Source organism: Erpetoichthys calabaricus, chromosome 8 (genome assembly GCF_900747795.2).
Source record: "Erpetoichthys calabaricus chromosome 8, fErpCal1.3, whole genome shotgun sequence".
Classification (NCBI taxonomy): domain Eukaryota; kingdom Metazoa; phylum Chordata; class Cladistia; order Polypteriformes; family Polypteridae; genus Erpetoichthys; species Erpetoichthys calabaricus.
Genome location: NC_041401.2, coordinates 65088434 through 65108659, shown reverse-complemented (window position 1 = coordinate 65108659; position 20226 = coordinate 65088434). Strand labels below are relative to the sequence as shown.

Here is a 20226-nt window from a genome sequence, read left to right as displayed (position 1 = left end):
TCTGGAATGACCTACCGAAATTAATTAGATCAGCTGACTCCATGAACTCTTTTAAAAAACAACTCAAAACTCATCTGTTCAGGAAGGCTTTTAGCTCTACTTGACTTTATTACCCTTCTCTCAGTTTAGTTCTCTGTCGAGATGCTCATGTAACCTGTATGTGTGTGTGCTAGACCATCAATTATGTTGTCTGTTAGGCTTTTTTTTCCTCTTAATTCACTGTCGTAATCTTTATTTATTTAACTGGTTTGTACAATGCTATATACTGTATACCCTGCCGTCCTCTCTTATATTCTGTAAGTGCCTTGAGCATGGGAAAGGCACTATATAAATAAAATGTATTATTAAAGAATCTTTAAAACAAGAAACAAGTATTCTGACACAGGAGCTGAATAGTATGTGCTTTAACACTAGAATTACCAAAGCCTACAAAAAAACCTTACATTAATTGACAAGAGTCTGGCCCGCCCTTTCCGATTTTTGGTAGCCGATATGAGCCGTGATTTGCCAATTCTTGATAGCCGACCGAGCCGTCATTGGCCAATACTTTGTAGCTGAAACTAGTTGAGAGTGGTCAATTCTTGGTAGCCGATACTGGCTGCAATTGGCCCAAGCTTTCAATTCTTGTTAGCGAAAAGTGATCTGATTGGTTCTCGCTACCAAGAATTACCTCGACTCACGGCTACTAGGAGGCACCACGAAAGCTGTCATGTTATCCTTGTACCGTTTGTGAAAGTGTTTATTTGATATTTGGACGTCAGCCTTCACACATTATACAGTTCATGTCTACATTTTGTCATTTATTACTAAAACATGAAAAACGTTTCTGTTTTAACAATGTGTTTACATAGATTGTTGTAGACACAGAACACATGAAGTGTATGTATGCCAAATGATGATGTATTATTTACCCTATATAGCTCCAGGTACTTCACTCCAACATAAACACTAAGCATGAGAACCTTCTTTGCGAATTGAACTGCGGCAGTGGGCCGGGAGATGGGATACCAGGCTGCTTGCTGTTTGTATTGATTGACACATTTACAAGACAAAGGACACTGACGGAGAGGAGTGAAGGGATTTAAGGTGGGCCGGGATTACAAGTTTTTTCGTATGTTTTGGTAATTCTAGTGTTACTTGCAAGGAAGAATTCCAGTTACGTGCAACAGCTTTGTTAAGTATTTGCAACTTGTACTAGCTTTAATATAAGAAACCTGTCCTAATCCTAACTATCGCTGTTAATTTTTATTTTTATTTTTTTTTTTAGCATTTTTCCCTTATTATAATTATTTTTATTATTTTTCTTCATCTGAATGTGTTAGCAATGTTTTTATCTTATTAGTATCATTTTAAGGCTTTGACTTTTAAAGTATTATAATATATACTAGCCATGTGCGCTCAACTACGTTGCGCGTGTTAAAGTTGTCTGTGAAGGGCTCCCTGTTTAAACGTCGTGAACTGGGCCCTTCGTCGCACAGCATTATGATTTTTTATAAGGGAAACAAAATTACAAAACAAAACCCTTGGACATTGATTCAATAGGAACGGCCTACTCGGAATCACTGTCCGAATAGTAATTATGTGGTGGTGGAGGAGCATTTCTGCTTCTCTCCGTTCACAGTCCATCTCGTTTTCATGATGCTGTCGTTTCCTCTCACGATCTCTTCTCAACCTTTCTCCAATCTCGCAGGTTGTTTTGTGGCAATCCAAAGAGTAAGGAAGAACCAATGCTTCTTTCTTGAACTCCAAACGCAGACTGATGGAAAATCACAGAAGTGTGTCCGACTTATATACTCTGACTGCCGACTCCAAGAAGTGGGTGAACATTCAATTTGGACGAAGTGCTGCCAACGACGGTCGATAGAAACACAAAAAACCAGTCTCGACAACAAAGCAGGTGTCGACGCCAGATCTAAACACAAAGCACGGTGTCGACGCCAGATCTAAACACAAAGAGTGGTATCGACAGTGTTTGTAAACAAAAGTAACAACCAAGGTGTTGTGTATTCAGCCAGTACAAACAGCACATAGTCTCCTTTAGTTCAATCCTCTTTAATCACCACACTCCAACCTCATCCAACGATCCTCCCCCTCACTTCCTCTCCTCCTCCTCCATCACTACTGCCCTCTACTGAACACAGCAGGAACACCACACAAGGCAGTGAGTTCGCGGACAAAGATCAAGATCCAAATGAAGATTATATATAAAGATAGTACAAAAGTACTATAGTAATATTTTAATCTCATTAGATATTTTATTCATCTTGTTCTGTATTACGAAGACTGCTGAATATCTTACCTCTGGATTTTGCTACGTGGATTGTACTATCAGTTAGACCTGTGTGTACACCATTGCTGATATCTCATTTTTTTCTTTATTTTACCACGACCAGGGAGGTCCTTTCGTGTTCAGAGACATGCTCTTTCTCTTGGCATGTCAAAGAACCAGGACTTTGTGATGTTTGGTCTTAGCCTCACTTGGGGAGGCAAGATAAGGTAGTGTTAGTGTAGGAGAAAGGAAGGTAGGAGAAAGGAAAAAGAGCAGGATGTTATTTCTGCATTTCTTGTACCCCTATTGTGCCAAGTGTAAATTCAGGTGCTAGTCCTTTAACTGCATCTGCCAGCAACAAATATTTGAAATTAGTGGTAAAGAATATTGCTTGTATCTAAAATAGCAAAATGACCCCCTAATGCTCAGAAACAGTATATCTCTGATCAATCATTGAACTTTAAAAGATGGAATGTCAAAGGTCCCAATCACTACTTAAAGAGAAAAAGTATTCTCCCATCTCACCAGCTTAAAGGCGAAGATAGCGTATTTACAGGAAACTCACTTTCAATTAAAGACCAGATTTGACTAAAAAGAGATTGGATTGGCTACAATAAGACAACTAGAATTGTAGGAATTTTAACCCATAAATCAATCCCACTTGCTGCAACAGATGTAGTATCTGATCCTGATTGTGGAGAATTTATTCATCTCTGAAGTAATCTTTTTAAATATACAGCATACACACCCAATGTAGTCAACAGAGTATTTGTACAAAATGTATTTGCATTGATTCCTAATATAAGTACTCATAAAATTGTAAAGGCTGGAGATGTTAATTACTTTTTAAATCCAGACTTGGATAGGTCCTCAACAACAACTGCAACTTCTAAAACTGCAAAGATAATTTCACAATGTATTGCTGACCACAATCTGCCAGATCCATGGAGACTTCTAGATCCAAATTCAAGAGAATATACCTTCTTTTTGCCTGTACATTATATTTACTCAAGAAATTTTTCTTCATCGATAATAGTGTCATGCCTATTATCACATCTTGTAAGTATGACTCTATTGTCATCTCCAACCACGTTTCTCTTACTCTAGAGTTCATAACACTTTGCCCTACATATTGAACTCGCAAATTCCATCTTACTCATCTCCAATCAAATTATTTTTCGAGACCAATGCATTTTCAAAGGTTTCCACAGGAACACTCTGGAAAACAATGATGGCTGTTTTAATAGGACAAATAATTTCTTATTGTTCTCACAAAACTAAACTACTAAGACTACAAAGGTGTCAGAACTGCTTAAGAGATTTCAAGAATAGATCATGAATATACCGGATCTCCTAATGAGGCTCTCCATAAGAAAAGACTGACTTTCCAATCATAATTTAATCTCCTGACAACAAGAGAAACAGAACAACTTATTTTTAAATTGCAACAGTATTACTATGAACATGGAGAAAGGGCTAATAAGAATCTAGTACCACAGATCCACAAACAGGAAGTTCATAGTTTAATAATCAAAATTACCTGATGATAAAAAGGGCGCATAAAGATATAACTGACATACAGTATATAAGGCATATTATATGTTCTTATACTCCTCTCAGTATAAAGATAAGACACAAGCTAAGGAGTTTTTTGATAGATTACAAATACCACAGCTCGATATTCTGAGTGTAGAAGAGCTTGAAAAACCACTGACACTTTCAGAAATACAGAATGCCACCAACCCACTCCAGACTGTGAAAGCTGCAGGCCGAGATGGCTACCCAGTTGACTTCTATAAAAAAAAATTCCAAACTGAGCTGGCTCCTTTATTGTCAACAACATTTATAGAAGCCAAAGAATCCAAAAAATTCTTCCAGATACAGACTTTTTTTTGAATATGCAAATCAGACATTTTCAAAGAAACCTTCTTAACTTTCTTCATCTCACACTGAAGACTCAGATAGTATATCAACAAACCATAAAAACATCAAAGAATGTACTTCTCAAAAATCCCTAGGGAATGGTGTGAAGGGACTTCTCAATTGGCATCTCAGAAAAGGAGTAGAACTCAGCCATAAATAGATTTTCATTATATGCTTTTATAACCTTGAAGATGATTAATAAGGGCAAACTTTTTCCACATTCATGGTGTAGGTACTATTACAGCTCACCTTGCGCTTGGTCTCTTCAAACAGGCTCATCAAGCTTTCCTTGGCTGTTAAGATTGGGTTACTAGCTGCTAGGCTCCGCATATAGTAATATACAGCATCAAGTTTTCGCTTCTGTGAAAAAATGTGAAGACATTAATTACATATTCTTTTTTTTTAAAAAAGCAGGTAAAAAAAGGAAATAAAACAGTGCAAACAAGTATAAAGCACGAGATCACAACATATATACAAAACATATGCATGTTTGCACAACAGACCTTAATTTTCTGGTTTCATTTTCAATTCTGAATACTCTTAGCCTACCCTTTCACAAATACAAAAAAAAACAAAAAAAAAGGGAATACTGCACCAATGGCTGAACAGCTAGATGATGGCCAGCCCTAGAACATGGAAAAAGTCACCCCTTTGAACTTTGCAGCCTCTCACTTAGCAAGTCAAAATTGTAGCCTCTATTCCAGGGGTTCTAAACCTTTATTCATTCAAGTTCCTGCCAGTATATCATAAGAGTATGTGAGAACCCCGCTGCACTGGTTATTGGTATTTACCAACTTGTATTTTTTTCCCCTTAAGTCTTGACAAAAGTGCTGGTTTTTAAAGTTAAATTTAATAGCAAAAGCATATGCGGTACTGGTACTGTACACAAAATTGGCCATTAAAAAAAAGCGTGTATTTTTTTTAAAGGTTATTTTTTATTATTGCCTGAATTTCTTAATCATAAAATGAAATAAGTAATAATTTTCAGTGATAAGTAATAATCAGCAATTACTAATGTACAGAATTTGTCACTGAAGGTATTGTCTAAGCTCTAATAAAAGCTGCTTACCACTCACTTGGTTTATGTTATGACTTTCTAAATTAAGCATTCTGTGCTTACGTATTTCTGAAAATAAAACATCAGAATACAATAACAGACTTTTTTAATAACTTGATTGCTGCAAGTTTATTATGAGTCTATCAATTATTTTACATAATGCTAAAACACTAAAGTCTTTCACAGTGGTGAGGTATATCACCTTTTCCTCACTGAGTCATTATGAGCAGTCTATTCCCATTCTAACTTAATAGCTTCAATGCACTGTGTTCTGCAGATAAACATGACTAACCACTAAATCCAAAGTTCAATGTGTGAAGTAAGGAGAGAGAGAGAGAGAGGCTTTATTAATCCCAAGGGGAAATTCACATACTCCAGCAGCAGCATACTAATAAAGAAAATATTAAATTAAAGAGTGATAACAATGCAGGTATACAGACAGACAATAACTTTGAATAATGTTAAAGTTTACCCCAAGGGTGGTATTGAAGAGTCGCATAGTGTGGAGGAGGAACGATCGCCTCAGTCTGTCAGTGGAGCAGTAAAAAGTTTTTCAAGTAAAAGAATGGTGTAGGAAAAGAACGGGTAAAAGGATAAAGCATTGTGATTTATGTAGTCTCCCCCAATGTTTTGGCTGCGGTAAGCGTCTTTTAGCTGACCAAAGCAAGCCACCACTTTAGGCCTTTCTTGGACTCCAGCACGCCACTTACTCCTCTGTTTCTTCCTTTTTTAGGCCCTGGTAAAGCAACAACTCCACTCATAGACGCTTCACCTGGCACCAAAATTCAAACTCTATACATCTTTTTCATTACTGTCTTCTTTCAGCTTCTTCCACTAATATATTTACTTCTGCGCAACACCTGATAGTCTTTCTTTTTCTGTCCAGGAGGCGTCTTCCCTTCACTTGTTCCCCCCAGTCCCATTCATTAATGCAGATAATGTATATTCCTCCTGCCAGCCTTAATTTGCTTAGGTGGCAAGACCAAATCCAAGCCCCATCTCAACACTGTGCCGCACTGAACATGTACACTGTGCACATGGTTATGTAGATGAGGTACTACAATCTGAAGCTCACTTTAAAAATGGTCTTTGAGAGAACGGACCGTCATTGTGCGGCGCATGTAACATGTTTTGAATATTGATAAAATGATGCACTTTAAACAAATAAGTCAGATACACCTGCCATAGCTGGATGTTTAGTAACTTAAGTATGTTGCTGCTAATTAATCTTGCAAGCCCCCAGGAAGTTTACTGGGAACACCAGTTGAGAAACACTGCTATAGTCCCTTCCCTCCACACCCAAAACCAACCCTACCCCCACCTCCCTGCAATCAGACTATTAAATGCTAATATAGCATTTGTTCTCATTAAATGCAAAGTGACAAGAAAATATACTCCAAGTTGATTTTAATATAAAAAAAAAAAGTTGAGCAGTTTTAGTAATCCAAAGTCAAATTTTAATAATGATGCCAGTGCAATGCAAGTCTTGTTGGATGTGGGACTATTAGAGGGTGGCTTGGAGGATCCAGTCTTCTATTGTACAAGGGTTACATCTGCAAGAAATTCCAGTTGATACAGGGTCTTCAATTAAGGGTCACTGAAAAGGAGTTGGAGTAGACTGGCCTGTGTTGTAGTAGAGAACTGGCTGACCTGGCCCAGGTGTCCTTTAGAGAGATAATGTGTACACCTAAGGTGGCACACAAAGTGATTCCAGACCAGACACGTAGAGCTATAGGTAGGTCACGTTCACAAGGTTCAAGGTAAAGTGTGCATACTATCCGGGGGCATTAACCCCACAATTGCAAGTGTCAAACTGTTTTCAAGTCCTTACAGAGCTGGATGGTATCTCTGACGATTCTGAGGTGGTAGGCAGGCATGAGGAGCCCCAACGGATCACCTCAAAACTAGCTCCCAGAAAGAGAGATAGTGAAAGATGGAGATTCAATCATTAGAGGGATTGAAGCAGAGGTTTGCTCTAGAAAGAGTCTTGCATGGTGTGTTGCTTTCCAGGTGCACAGGTGGGAGACCTCCCTGGAAGTGTTGATAGCACTTAGCCAGAGTGGAGGTAAATCCAATGGTCATTGTCCATGTTGGAACAAATGACATATATAAGGGTAGTCTGTCAGTTCTGCAATCAAAATTTGAAGAGTTGGATGCCAGGCTAAAAAGCAAAACGGATAAGGTAGTCTTCTCCAAAGTTCTGCCTGTGCCATGTGCCAGTCCAGGTAAGACTGAGGATATCAGAAGGCTTAACACGTGGCTCAAATCTTGGTGTAGGGTATACGGATATAGGTTTATGGGACATTCAGACTACTTTTGGAACAGATGGACCCTGTTCAGCCATGACAGGTTACATCTGAACTGGAGGGGCACCAATGTGTTTGGGAGAAGTATGAGTATTTCGCGCAGGGATTTTAGAACAGGCCAGGTTTAGAACTGTACATAAAGGAACAAAAAAAAAAATAGTGTTAAAATGAAAATATATAGTAATGTAAATTCTAACCCAACATTTAAAGGCAAATGTAAATGAGTAACACATTAAAAATAGCCAGGAGTATAAAAAAATAAAACGAGTTGGAGTTGTAAATAATGGAACATAGTATTGATATTATAGCAATAACAGAAATAAAGATGGGGATGAGTATAACATAGAGGGATACACATTTTTAGGAAGGACAGACAGAACAGAAAAGGAGGTGAAGTTGCTGTTTAAGGCAAAAAGAATTTAAATACAAGTCCTACTTACATGGACAATGAGCCCCATCTTAGTTTGGACATGTGGCTTTGCTTGGAAAGCATTAGGGGAAAGAGGTCTTATTTTAGGTGTGTGTTATAGACTGCCAAAAGAAAGTAAGTAGTTATAGGGGACTTTAACTACCCAAATATTAACTGGTCTAACCTTGCAAAAATCAGTGCACAAGAGCAGGAGCCTCCTGTATAAACGGTGCGTATGCACAAAAATGTTACATTCGCCTGTTTCCACGCTCACATCACGATGTATAAAAAGTAAACTTGACATAAAGCCATACACATTCTCACGCCAGTGCAAACCGTAGCGTACGCAAGTTTTCGGCTCGTTTTGCAAACTGGTGGCACTCAGCATCAAAGCAGTGCTACTGTTCCTGGGCGGCTTCCCTTTATTTTTTTAGATTCACATCCCTGACACGGCTTTATCAAATACATTGACATTAACCGCATATCGCTTTTTTAGTTTAAGGCATCTGATTGTAATCCACCTGTAAGCATACAATGGTGCACAGAATGGCCAAACTATTCCAAATACTATAGCTGCTTTAGCGTTGTTACTCTCCGTGCACCACTAAGTATTTTAACCCAACGTATCAGAGTGTGGAATCACAGCTCTACAGCAGTTAATTGGAAAGCTCTACCACAGATTGTGTCAAGAGCGGAAAGAATTCTCAGGGTACAGCATCTAACACACACTGCCTCAGCCATGTGCAGTTTATTTGAACTTCTCCCATTTGCCAAACACTTCAGAGCCTTTCCTGCACGAACCTCGCGGTTCAGAAAGTTTCATCCCAAGAGATATAAACACACTCAATCAGTCCATCAAGTGCTCCTGGTAGTACTTTTGTACTTATAAGTACAAATACCTCACTGTAAACTTGCATTACCGCTGTAATATTGCCCAACCTGAGCCACCTATGCTTTCATATTGCATATTTTTCATTGTTTTTTAATCATATTATTGTTTTTGTTGTTGTTATTTTGCCATTTTACATGAAAACAAGTTTATGGAGGATTTGCATATTGAATCTCATTGCACCATACAATAACAATAAAGGAATTCAATTCAATAGAAGAGACAGCATATTTACAGATGATGACGACTGGCTTCTAAGTCAAATTAGATTTCCAGGCGCTATCTTCTTGGAGTTCTTGATATCATTTTTCAGATGAAATGCACTAAAGTACATATATTACATTATACAGATAAATTTTTAACTTCATTTAAACAATGTATACTGTTATTAAACGTGTGGACAGTGGTACCAATGAACTGGCGCCCCCCAGTTAAGAGATTGTTCCTGCCTCTCGCTGTATGCTTGCTGGGACTGGTGCGATCCTGGATCGATAGATGGATGGAATAATTAAACAAGTACAGTAATCCCTTGCTGTATCGCGCTTCGCCTTTCGCGGCTTCACTCTATCGCGGATTTTATATGTAAGCATATTTAAATATATATCGCGGATTTTTTGCTGGTTCGCGGATTTCTGCGGACAATGGGTCTTTTAATTTCTGGTACATGCTTCCTCAGTTGGTTTGCCCAGTTGATTTCATACAAGGGACGCTATTGGCAGATGGCTGAGAAGCTACCCAGCTTACTTTTCTCTCTCTGTCTCTCTCTCTCTCTCTTGCGCCGACTTTCTCTGATCCTGACGTAGGGGGATTGAGCAGGGGGGCTGTTCGCACACCTAGACGATACGGACGCTCGTCTAAAAATGCTGAAAGATTATCTTCACGTTGCTACCTTCTGTGCAGCTGCTTCGTGAAGCGACATGCTGCACGGTGCTTCGCATACTTAAAAGCACAAAGGGCACGTATTGATTTTCGATTGTTTGTTTTTCTCTGTCTCTCTCTCTATCTCTCTCTCTTTCTCTGCTCCTGACAGAGGGGGTGTGAGCTGCCACCTTCAACAGCTTTGTGCCGCGGTGCTTCGCATACTTAAAAGCCAAACAGCCCTATTGATTTGTTTGCTTTTCTCTATCTCTCTGACATTATCTGCTCCTGACGCGCACTCCTTTGAAGAGGAAGATATGTTTGCATTCTTTTAATTGTGAGACGGAACTGTCATCTCTGTAATGTCATGGAGCACAGTTTAAACTTTTGAAAAAGAGACAAATGTTTGTTTGCAGTGTTTGAATAACGTTCCTGTCTCTCTACAACCTCCTGTGTTTCTGCGAAAATCTGTGACCCAAGCATGACAATATAAAAATAACCATATAAACATATGGTTTCTACTTCGCGGATTTTCTTATTTCGCGGGTGGCTCTGGAACGCAACCCCCGCGATGGAGGAGGGATTACTGTACTACAAAGATATTGCAATGTTCCTTAAATGTTTTGAAGAATCGGCACTCTAAGCTTACAGATGGCATGACATTTATTAAAGAGCTGATTATGTGGCGATTGGTTACTTGGAGAAAGGAAGGACAGGAATTGGGGGTTAGTATGTTTGAAACAGACAGTACTGCTGCAATAAGTTATTTCATCGAGGATCAAGCAGAAAGCATCTTGCAGGGGACAGGAACATTTCTGGACCATGGCGCACTGTGGCGCCATGTTTAATAAATGCTTTAATTCATTTCATCATAAAATAACAACAAGTATACATCTTAGCATTTAAATTGTTCAGAGAGGTGTAATATGAATATAATGTGTTGTGTCCTGTAGGCGTAAGAGAAAGCCCATTTAAGAAACAAGTAGAGATACACACACACAGAGCACATTGAACACATAGAATATGAAGCATTTAATGTGCTACAATAGTTATGATGGGATTTGAACAATTATGAAATCAAAAGATTAGATTAAGTATGATGTTCTACTTTAATGACAAAATAAGCTACGTGATTATAGTGGAAATTTCGAGATTAAAGTTGACATTTCAAGCATTTTTTTTCCACTGTGTCCCTATTTTTTTTCCTTTTCTCTGTACCCTAATAAGCTTCCATATGACACTCAGATGGTGGGCTACGACTCGCCTTTTCATGGCGACTTTGATAGCTGACCACTTCTTTTTAATTTTGGGCACTGTGTGACTTTCTAAATTTGAACTTTCAATCAATTTCCTTTTGTTGTTTATACAGCTGCTTAAACCAACAAACAGTACGTTTTTCCTTGCCTCCACTTGGTATTTGCTAATATTTTTCTTTTTTCCCGTGCTTTTGCCATTGTCTTTTTACAGAATGCTGAACTTAAGGGAATATTTACATTGATTTGCATATTCAAAGAGGCATAATTCTGGGAGGGGCAGCAGGCGCGTGCACAAGCGTTACATTTCATGCAGACCAGGATTTAAGTAGCAGAAGTGCATGGAAGTTGGCTTACGCAGTTTTCTGCATCTGAACTTTTTTAGTGTATGCACACATTATGACTTTTGTCCATACACCAAGGTTTAGTGTGAATTCTATGCACAGCATTATGCATGAGGCCCCAGGAGTTTGTACAATTAAACAGTTGACTGTTTTTTAACATAGTATGTTAAAGCACCAATGCGGGGGAAATCTGTCTAGCTTTAGCATTTTATAATACCAAGGATAGAATTGAGGGTTCAGAAGTGATTGAACCATTATGGTAAAGTGGCCATATAATGCAGTTCTCAGTGTTTTGGAAGAGTATGGATGCAATGACTAAAACAGTTAAATTTAACTTTGGAAGGGCAATTTTTGAGCAGTTGTGGCCAAATCTAAGAAATGTGGAGATAGTCAAGGAACAGTAGAAAAGGTTTGAAAAAGGTTTAATATATATTGCAAGACAGGTACATACAGATATTTGAAATTTATAGGAAATTAGAAAAAAAATCCTCAGTGGGTTAATAAAGAATTGAAAAAGAAGCTGCAAAGGAAAAAATAGCTATATACGGTGTGTAAGACCAATAACTCCATTTTGAATCATTGGGCATATGAGAACGTGAGGGCAATCATTAAGAATATTAGGTAGTCTAAAAGGCATTTACAGATGAATATAGAAGATGAGGTGAAATATGACCAAAAGAGATTCTTTCAGTATTTAGAAAGTAAAAAACAGTCAAGAAGGAGTTGAAGTGCATTAGGAATAATAAGGGTAACTAAAAAACACAGTAAAATAGCACATGCTGTAAATTTGCATTTTTCTGAGTGATCTGGAAACTGTGGAGGCAGAAGTACTACTTAAATAGGCTGAAATCAAACAAATCACCAGGACCATATAATATTTGCCCTTGAGTTCTTAAGGAGGTTAGCAAGTACATATATAAACCCTTGATGCATATTTTTAAAAAGTCACTGCTCAATGGGGAAATTCTTAAGGACTGAAAAATGGCCAATATTATCCCATTATATAAAAAGGGTGACTAGGCGGATCCAAGCAAATATAGGCCAGTAAGATTAACATGCATCACAGGTAAACTAATGGAAGTAATTATTAAGGATAAAACAGAGCAACATATGGCAAGTACAGAAGTTTTACTAAACAATCAGCATGGGTTTAAAACGAGGAGGTCATGTTTTATCAACATGTTAGAATTCTATAAGGAGGCAACAATAGGATATGATCAAAGTGGAGCCTATGATATTATTTAGAATGACTTTCAGAAAGCATTTGATAAGTTGCCACAGGTGAAGTTGGGCATTAAATTAAAAGAAGTGGAAGTTCAGGGTGATGCTCGTAAATGGGTGCAAAATTAGCTCACACAGGAACCAGAGGGTTATGGTGCAGGGAACCTTATCAAAATTGGATGATGTTAACAGTGGTATTCCACAGGGGTCAGTGCTAGGGCTGTTGCTATTTTTAATATATACAATCTATATATATGTAATTCTCTAAGCCACCGCCAGAGCGGGCAAGACACCCATGAAAGCACGCAGGAAGGAGCCACGCCCACACCCATGAAAGCACGCAGGAAGGAGCCACGCCCACCAACTCTAAGACCATTGGATATGACGAAAACTCGCAGAGCCACGCCCACCAACTCGGATGCGACGCCTCGGAAAACACGGCGTCATTTCTGTTTGTCTGTGCTACAGTCCACATGCAGCTCTGAGCCACGTTGACTTTTCGGTTACGACGCACGACTGCGTGCAACATCGCAAACTGTTTTACACGCTACATACAGCAATTCACATTCGCGACAAACATGCGTCTTCTTAGATGGTCCTGCAGGAACATGGAAAACGTTTTCCCGCCCACCAACACTCCTTATTCCCCGGCCCACGTCCACCCTCACTCTCACTCTCTAGGCATTCCCACTGCCTGCTCATGTGCCCAGACGCAACAACTCACCGACCACCACGTAAGTCACTTCGTCTGTGCTAGGAGTCCACATGCACCTCTGAGCCACATTGACTTTTCATTATTCTTTTCGGTTATGATGCACGCACCACCATCGCAAACTGTTTTACACGCCATGGTCTTAGAGTTGGTGGGCAGGTCTCCGTGAGTTGCTCTTGCAAGCGGGCACATGACCAGGCGGTGTGTGTGCTTTGAGAACGAGGGTGGACGTGGCAGGACCATGTAAGAAGAGGCATGTTTGTCGCGGATGTGAATTGCTGAATGCAGCGTCTAAAACAGTTTGCGAGGGGTATCCCATGAGATCCTTAAAACAATCCTTTAAAACTGAGGTTAAAACACAATGAAGGAAGCAGTCTTTAAAAACCAATAAGCCCTTTGCCTCTGTTTCATTAGCGTCTCACCTGCTTCACCGATGCAGGCCCTGCAACAGTCGAGACGCTCTCTCAGCAGCTGACCTTCTCTGTGCCTGACTCCACTATAGGCTGCAACAAAATTATGAAAGTACGGGTGCGTTTGTTTCACACAAGCTGTGTGTGTGGGTGGGTTGGTGTTAGTTAGTCAATTAGTTACTCGAAGGATTTCAAGATTTAATATGCACAAGCGGTAACACTGCAAAAGCAGCCCAAACCAGAAAAGACGGCTGGCAAAAAGTGGCCGACAAATTAAACGCGTGTGCATTGTACTTACTGAAAGAAGCGTTACGGATTTTGCAAATGTTCATTTTTTTCCCTCTGCTTAAAAAACATTTAAAAAGCGGCGTGATTATGCGGCGTATACTATGCCGCGGGTTGGTATGCAGCGTGTAAAACTGTTTGTTTGTCGCGGATAATTTGCCTTTTACTATTACACGAAGACAATTTCCTGTTAATACTTCGTTACATTGATATAGCGGTGTTCTCAGTATTCAAAGCACTATCCACACAGGGAGGAACCAGGAAGCGAAACCACAATCTTCCACAGTCTCCTTACTGCAAAGCAGCAGCACTACTACAGCGCCACAAGGCAGTTAAAGAATACACCGGGCTCGATTTTGTTTTCACTTCTGTTTACAGAGATCGGGTCGTAGATAGCATTGTTGCAATGTTACTTTTCTTGGTGGCTTATTACATTTCGGATGTTTCACATGTTCATTTTTTCCCCTGTGCTTAAAACACATTAAAAAAGTGTTTCTCAACTGAGATTCCGGAACATCTCAGTACGCAAGCTATATTAAGCGTCAACAACGAAGACTCGCTACACCTTATCCCTACCGACGAAGTAACTTTCACCAGTGTGGCCTTCTTCGTCACAGACGATCCCGCTTTCAGTCATGGACAATTATATGTTGCTCTCTCCAGAGGTCTATCTTTTCATTCACTCACAGTGGTATCCACAAACCCACCCCATTTGGACAACTGTGTCGTTCAGGAAGTGTTCACCCATCAATACATAATTATGCGGCGTATGCTACGCCGTGGGTTGGCTAGTGTAAATGAATTGGATAAGAATATAAGTAACAAGCTATTTACATTTACGGGGTATACCAAGCCAGGTTGACTGGCAGATAATCTGGAATCCATTGAATCATTACAGAGGGAAATGGATAGCAGAGTTGTGGCAAATTAAATTTAATTATCACTACTTGTAAAGTATTACATGTAGAAAGTAAAATGTTAGGTTTGAATCCACAAAGGAAGTTCTGGAAGTCTAAAGTACACCTTATGAAAATAATTTAGGAGTCGCAGTGAACTCAACACTATCATCTTCCAGACAGTGCTGAGAAACCAAGAAGGCGGCTAACAGAATGTTAAGTTATGTAGCATGATTTGTAAAGTACAAATCCAAGGTGGTCACGCTCAAGCTTTATAATGCACTAGTGAGGCCTCATCTGGAGTACGGTGTGCAGTTTTGGTCTCCAGGTTACAAAAGGAACATAGCAGTAGTAGAAAAAGTCCAGGGAAGTGTGACTAGGCTGATTCCAAGGTTTCAGGGGATGAATTATGAGGAAAGATTAAAAAGCAGAGACTTCTCAGTTTACGCAAAAGAAGATTAAGAGGAGACATAAATGAAGTACTTAAAATTATGAAGGGAATTACTGCAGTGGATCATTTTAAAATGAGTTAATCAAAAACACTGTGACATAGTTGGAAACTTGTTAAAGGTAAATTTCACGCAAAATTTAGGTGGTTTGTCTTTACACAGAGAGCAATAGACACATGGAATAAGCTACCAATTAGAGTGGCAGACAGTAAAACTTGAAAGATTCTTAAAACTAAATGTTTTTTAGAAGAATTAAGTGGATAGGACTGGTGAGCTTCGTTGGGATGAATGGCCAGTTCTCATCTAGATTGTTCTAAATATTCAAACAGTAGTCTGATTGTACCACTTAATGTGCACTGGAGGAAAAATATCCTATTCCAAGCTCAAATATGCCTCAGTGATTGCATTCAGCACTCAATTAAAAAAAAAACAAGATCTGTTATTAGCACCCATATATTAGGAGGCAAGATGCCTTTTATGTTCATTCAGTTTCAGCTTTTCTATTTCATATGCACAACAACATATTAATTTTAAGACATGACTATTTAAGTTTTCTTATTCAGACCAGATAACTTGTCATGGTATTTTTTTCACAGACTTGCAGAGGAGGTACACCAATGAAAAAGTGCAATGAAAAATTCACAGTAAAAAGGCTTGCAGCAACAAAAAAGCATAGCTAATGGGCTGCCCCTTTCGTCTTAGGCAGATGTGGTTGATAAAAATGCAGGAATTTAATTTACAAAAATGCTGAATTCCCTGTACATTAAAATATTATAGTTTTAAATTTTTTGCCTTGAGTTCAAATTCCATCTGCTTTTGAAAAACTCGTGAATATGTTTAACCATGTTGTATCACAAAAGAAAATTGGAAATGTGCTTTTCTTCTGTGTTTAATGAGTTAATTCTTTTATGAATTTCATTATTTCTGATTCGTATGTCACAAATGAACTGACCCCTTTATGGACAAGCTCAGAGTGTTGAAGCAGGAAGAGAGATAAATCCACTTATGTAGAGGGCTGCTAATAAGCATTTCTATTGATAAAGTGGAGCACCTGTGTGCACAATTATTCATTATTATGTGTAATTTGTTATTCAAAAAAAGCTTACAACCATGCTCACATTTTTAAGTGGATACACTTGCAAACAGTAAGTGATATATAGTCTAATTACAACAGTGAATATCAACAGCCAGCAAAAATTCCAGGTATCTTTCATTAGCATATCCCACATGCACAATGTTGACACTGTCTTCTTTTCTTTCATTGCATCAGCATCATACTATGTGGCACTATTCTTCTTGGAACAAGGGGATGTTGTGACATGAGCAGCTTTTCCAAATCATCTTGCTGCTGGACATAAAACCGTTTCAGTTTATAAAAAAAATAGACCTATACTTAAAGGAAAGCAGCACTGATTACAAACACTTTTCAATTCGGTAGTCCACATATATCTTGGAGTATGTGCACAGCTCCTGAACACAAAATGGTGGCACCGTGTCCACACTTTATTGATGTTTGCCTTCTTGACCATCTCGTGTTGCCTTTTTCAGTAGGGTGGCAGCTCCAATCTCATTTTATGTATAGTTGGGTACAGAGCAGGCCAGTCTTTTTGGAAATTAACTTATCAGTCATGGAAAGTGGCGCTTTGTGCAGTTTTTTTTTTTTTTTGTTGGAGGTACATTGTCCCACTTGGCACTGGTCTGCACTTCCTCAGTTGTTGCTGCTGCCTTGACCATCTCTCATACTGCCTATCATTGAGAAGGTGACTACCATCTCATTTTGTTAACTGTACAAAACAGGTTTATGTTTTGGGCAAATATCTTGTTCATATTTGGTTTATATATATATATATTTCCTTTTTTACCCCATTAAACAAATATACCTGGGCAACGTTTGTACATCTTGTAGTTTTGTATGTGGATGAAATATTGGCTTTATGGTGTTGTTAGAGATATACCTGTAAACTAACTTACTATGTTATTGCGATCTTTGTGCTTTTTTCAATATACAAATCAAATTATATTTTAGGTATATACTATAGTTTAGTACACACTGTAAATAAAGACTTTGTAGCCTACATGCTGGAAGAACTGTTCCATTAAGAAACTAAAGTGTGTCCAAAGGTTAAAATAACAAGGGCCCATATTTATCAAGCATCTGAGAATTACTTCTTGTAATGGCACTAAACATCTGACTAGGATAAAAACTTATGATGTCTTGTAGATTTTAGATATGAATGTTGAGTCTTCAGCACAAAGATAATAATAATATTCAAAGAAGAAAAACGTAATAAGTAGGTCGCTGTGATTTGCTGCACATAATTGTTGCCACTTTGCAATATCATGAATAATACTGTAATGAACATCAAGATAGAAAGACTAAGACACACACACCGAATGAGGGATTCCAAAAAACAGATACTTTTTGTTTTAACCCCTTCACCGCCCTCTGCCGGATATATCCGGCACCGCTGTTTTAATGCTAACGCCATACTGCCGGAATTATCCGGCACATTTGCCTGTGGTTATATGAATGCCTGGCAAGTAGTATAACTGACGGTTTGGCGTGGGTATTATTACTACGTTGTATTTCGACAAGTCTGTGGTTGTTTTGGCCGGTCATGTGACGTGATTCGCATGTAACAGCTGTGAATATGGCGAAACGTAAACTGACTTCAAGTGAGGCTTTGCAGGCGATTTTGGACAGTTCTGATCATGATTGTAGCAGTTCTGAAGAAGATTTTAGTGACAGTGATGAGCAGCAACGTGCGCTGCATGATATTGTGAATGAAGACGCATCAGATGACGGCGCTGAGTGGGTGTATCCCCAGCATCTCAGCTGGGCTGCTGCCCGTGGTGAACTACCTTTTCTGCATTCGTTTGAGGGAACGTGTGGCTTTATTGTTGATGTAAACAATTACACTGCTGAGCAGTTTTATGAGCTGTTTGTGTCACCTGATTTGATCAGACATTTTGTTCATCAGACAAATCTGTATGCAGCACAGTTTATTGAGAAAAATCCCAATTTATCTCCACATTCCCGTGTTCGTGCTTGGTTTGACACTGATGAAAACGAAATGAAAAAATTCATTGGGATTTTGATGTTGATGGGAATAATCAGAAAACCAGATATTGAGATGTACTGGTCTACAGATCCTATGTATGCAACACCTATTTTTGCAGCTGTCATGACACGTAACCGATTCTCTTTGCTGCTGAAATTCTTTCATTTGAATGACAACAGAAACGAGCCAGATAAGAAAGATCCAAACCGCGACCACTTGTTCAAGCTACGTCCTTTGATTGATCATTTATTTGAAGCATTTCAGTTGCCCTACATGCCAGGACCGTCAGTTGCAGTTGATGAAAGTTTATTGTCGTGGAAGGGCCGCTTACAGTTTCGACAGTATCTACCATTGAAAAGGGCACGGTTTGGTATCAAGATGTTTTGCTTAGCTGAGAATTCAGGTTACATTTATAGATTTTGTGTATACACTGGCAACTTGCACAACATTTAGTGGTCAATACTGCTTGAATAAATGTAAAAAATGTAAAAAAAATGTAAAAAAGTAAAAAAACAAAAATTGTTCAGATTTCGCCTGGCTTGGGGAATATTTAGGGAGTTGGCGGTTAAAGGGTTAAACAAAGTATGATCCACAGCTGTACTTCCAGAAGAATCACCTTCGCATTGTTATGGCACATGGGAAATAACTCAAAGTAACTTTTACTTAAAATAACCATGGAAACTGCAGCACTGTTACTGTGGTGGCTGTAGCGGTGGCTCTGAGGTTAGGGATCTGCACTGGCAATCGGAATGTTGCCGGTTCGAATCCCATAAATGCCAAATGTGACTCTGCTGTTGGGTCCTTGAGCAAGGCCCTTAACCTGCAATTGCTGAGCGCTTTGAGTAGTGAGAAAAGCGCTATATAAATGCAAAGAATTATTAGTTACGTTCACTCTTGCACTGTCCTCAATTGTTTTCCAGAGTCACATGATGTGTGTGTCTCTCTCAGTGATTCCCTACTTACCTTCAATGCCCCTTGAGTCTCAGCCTGCCTTCATGAAGTTTCCCAGTTTTGTAAGGTGTAAAGTCAATGTTGCAGAAATTCATGGAATGCAGAGCTCAGATTACCTGTGTGACATTTCACTGTCATTCACCCATCCTGCCCAACTTATGAGCTCAGAATACCTGTGTGACATTTCACTGTTAATCACCCATCCTGCCCAACTTATGTGCAGGGTATTGTGCTGGCTACTACAATATAGTTTGCATCCAAGACCACCTGCATGTTATTACTGTGATATCATATGCTCTTCCACACTTGTGGCAATGATCTTTATGTGCATGTTGATTTGCATAAATGCAGCTTGCATTAACATTACCTCAGGTGGAGTGGGCAAATGTATAATCTGTATATTATGTAACGGGATGTAAAGGTATTCCAAGTTTGATGCAAAATTTGAGAAATGCTTCATTGTGACAAACCCAAATCACTGCTATTGCAAAAGCTGCCTCTTCCCATTGGCCAAAAAGCATAACATTACCCAACACTTTAATTTTAGCTCACAGCACATTGCTTCACCACATAGATGCATTGATCATGTATATTTTTACAAGTTCACTGTTGTCCAATAGTTCCAAAACATTCAGCCTTTCCTGGGAATGCGCATTTTTACCTCTGCTTGATTGTCACTTTGAGACAGCTCCAAGTGAATCAGGATAGCTTATGAGATTTTCTAAATCCTGGTAAAGTAAGGAGTAGTTTCCTAAATTATGAAAATTGGTAACATACTTTTACTCCTACTCCTAAGAGTAGGACCAAATTTGTGTCACTATGAGATTTCTGAGCCAGTTAGGACTGTTTTCCTACTCTGAGATGCTTGATAAATATGGACACAAATAGGGACAAGCAAATGTACTTTACATACGTACAAGATAACATTTTAC

The 20226-nt window shown here is 38.9% G+C and overlaps 1 protein-coding gene across 1 annotated transcript in view; it reads right to left on the bottom strand.

Annotated features, from left to right (window-relative positions):
* Positions 1 to 20226, bottom strand: part of smg6 (SMG6 nonsense mediated mRNA decay factor) — a 539535-nt gene that overhangs the window by 433120 nt on the left and 86189 nt on the right. The window contains exon 7 of the mRNA XM_028806651.2: positions 4442 to 4552. Coding sequence (XP_028662484.1) covers positions 4442 to 4552 — 111 coding nt within the window. The remainder of the gene's footprint in view (positions 1 to 4441; positions 4553 to 20226) is intronic.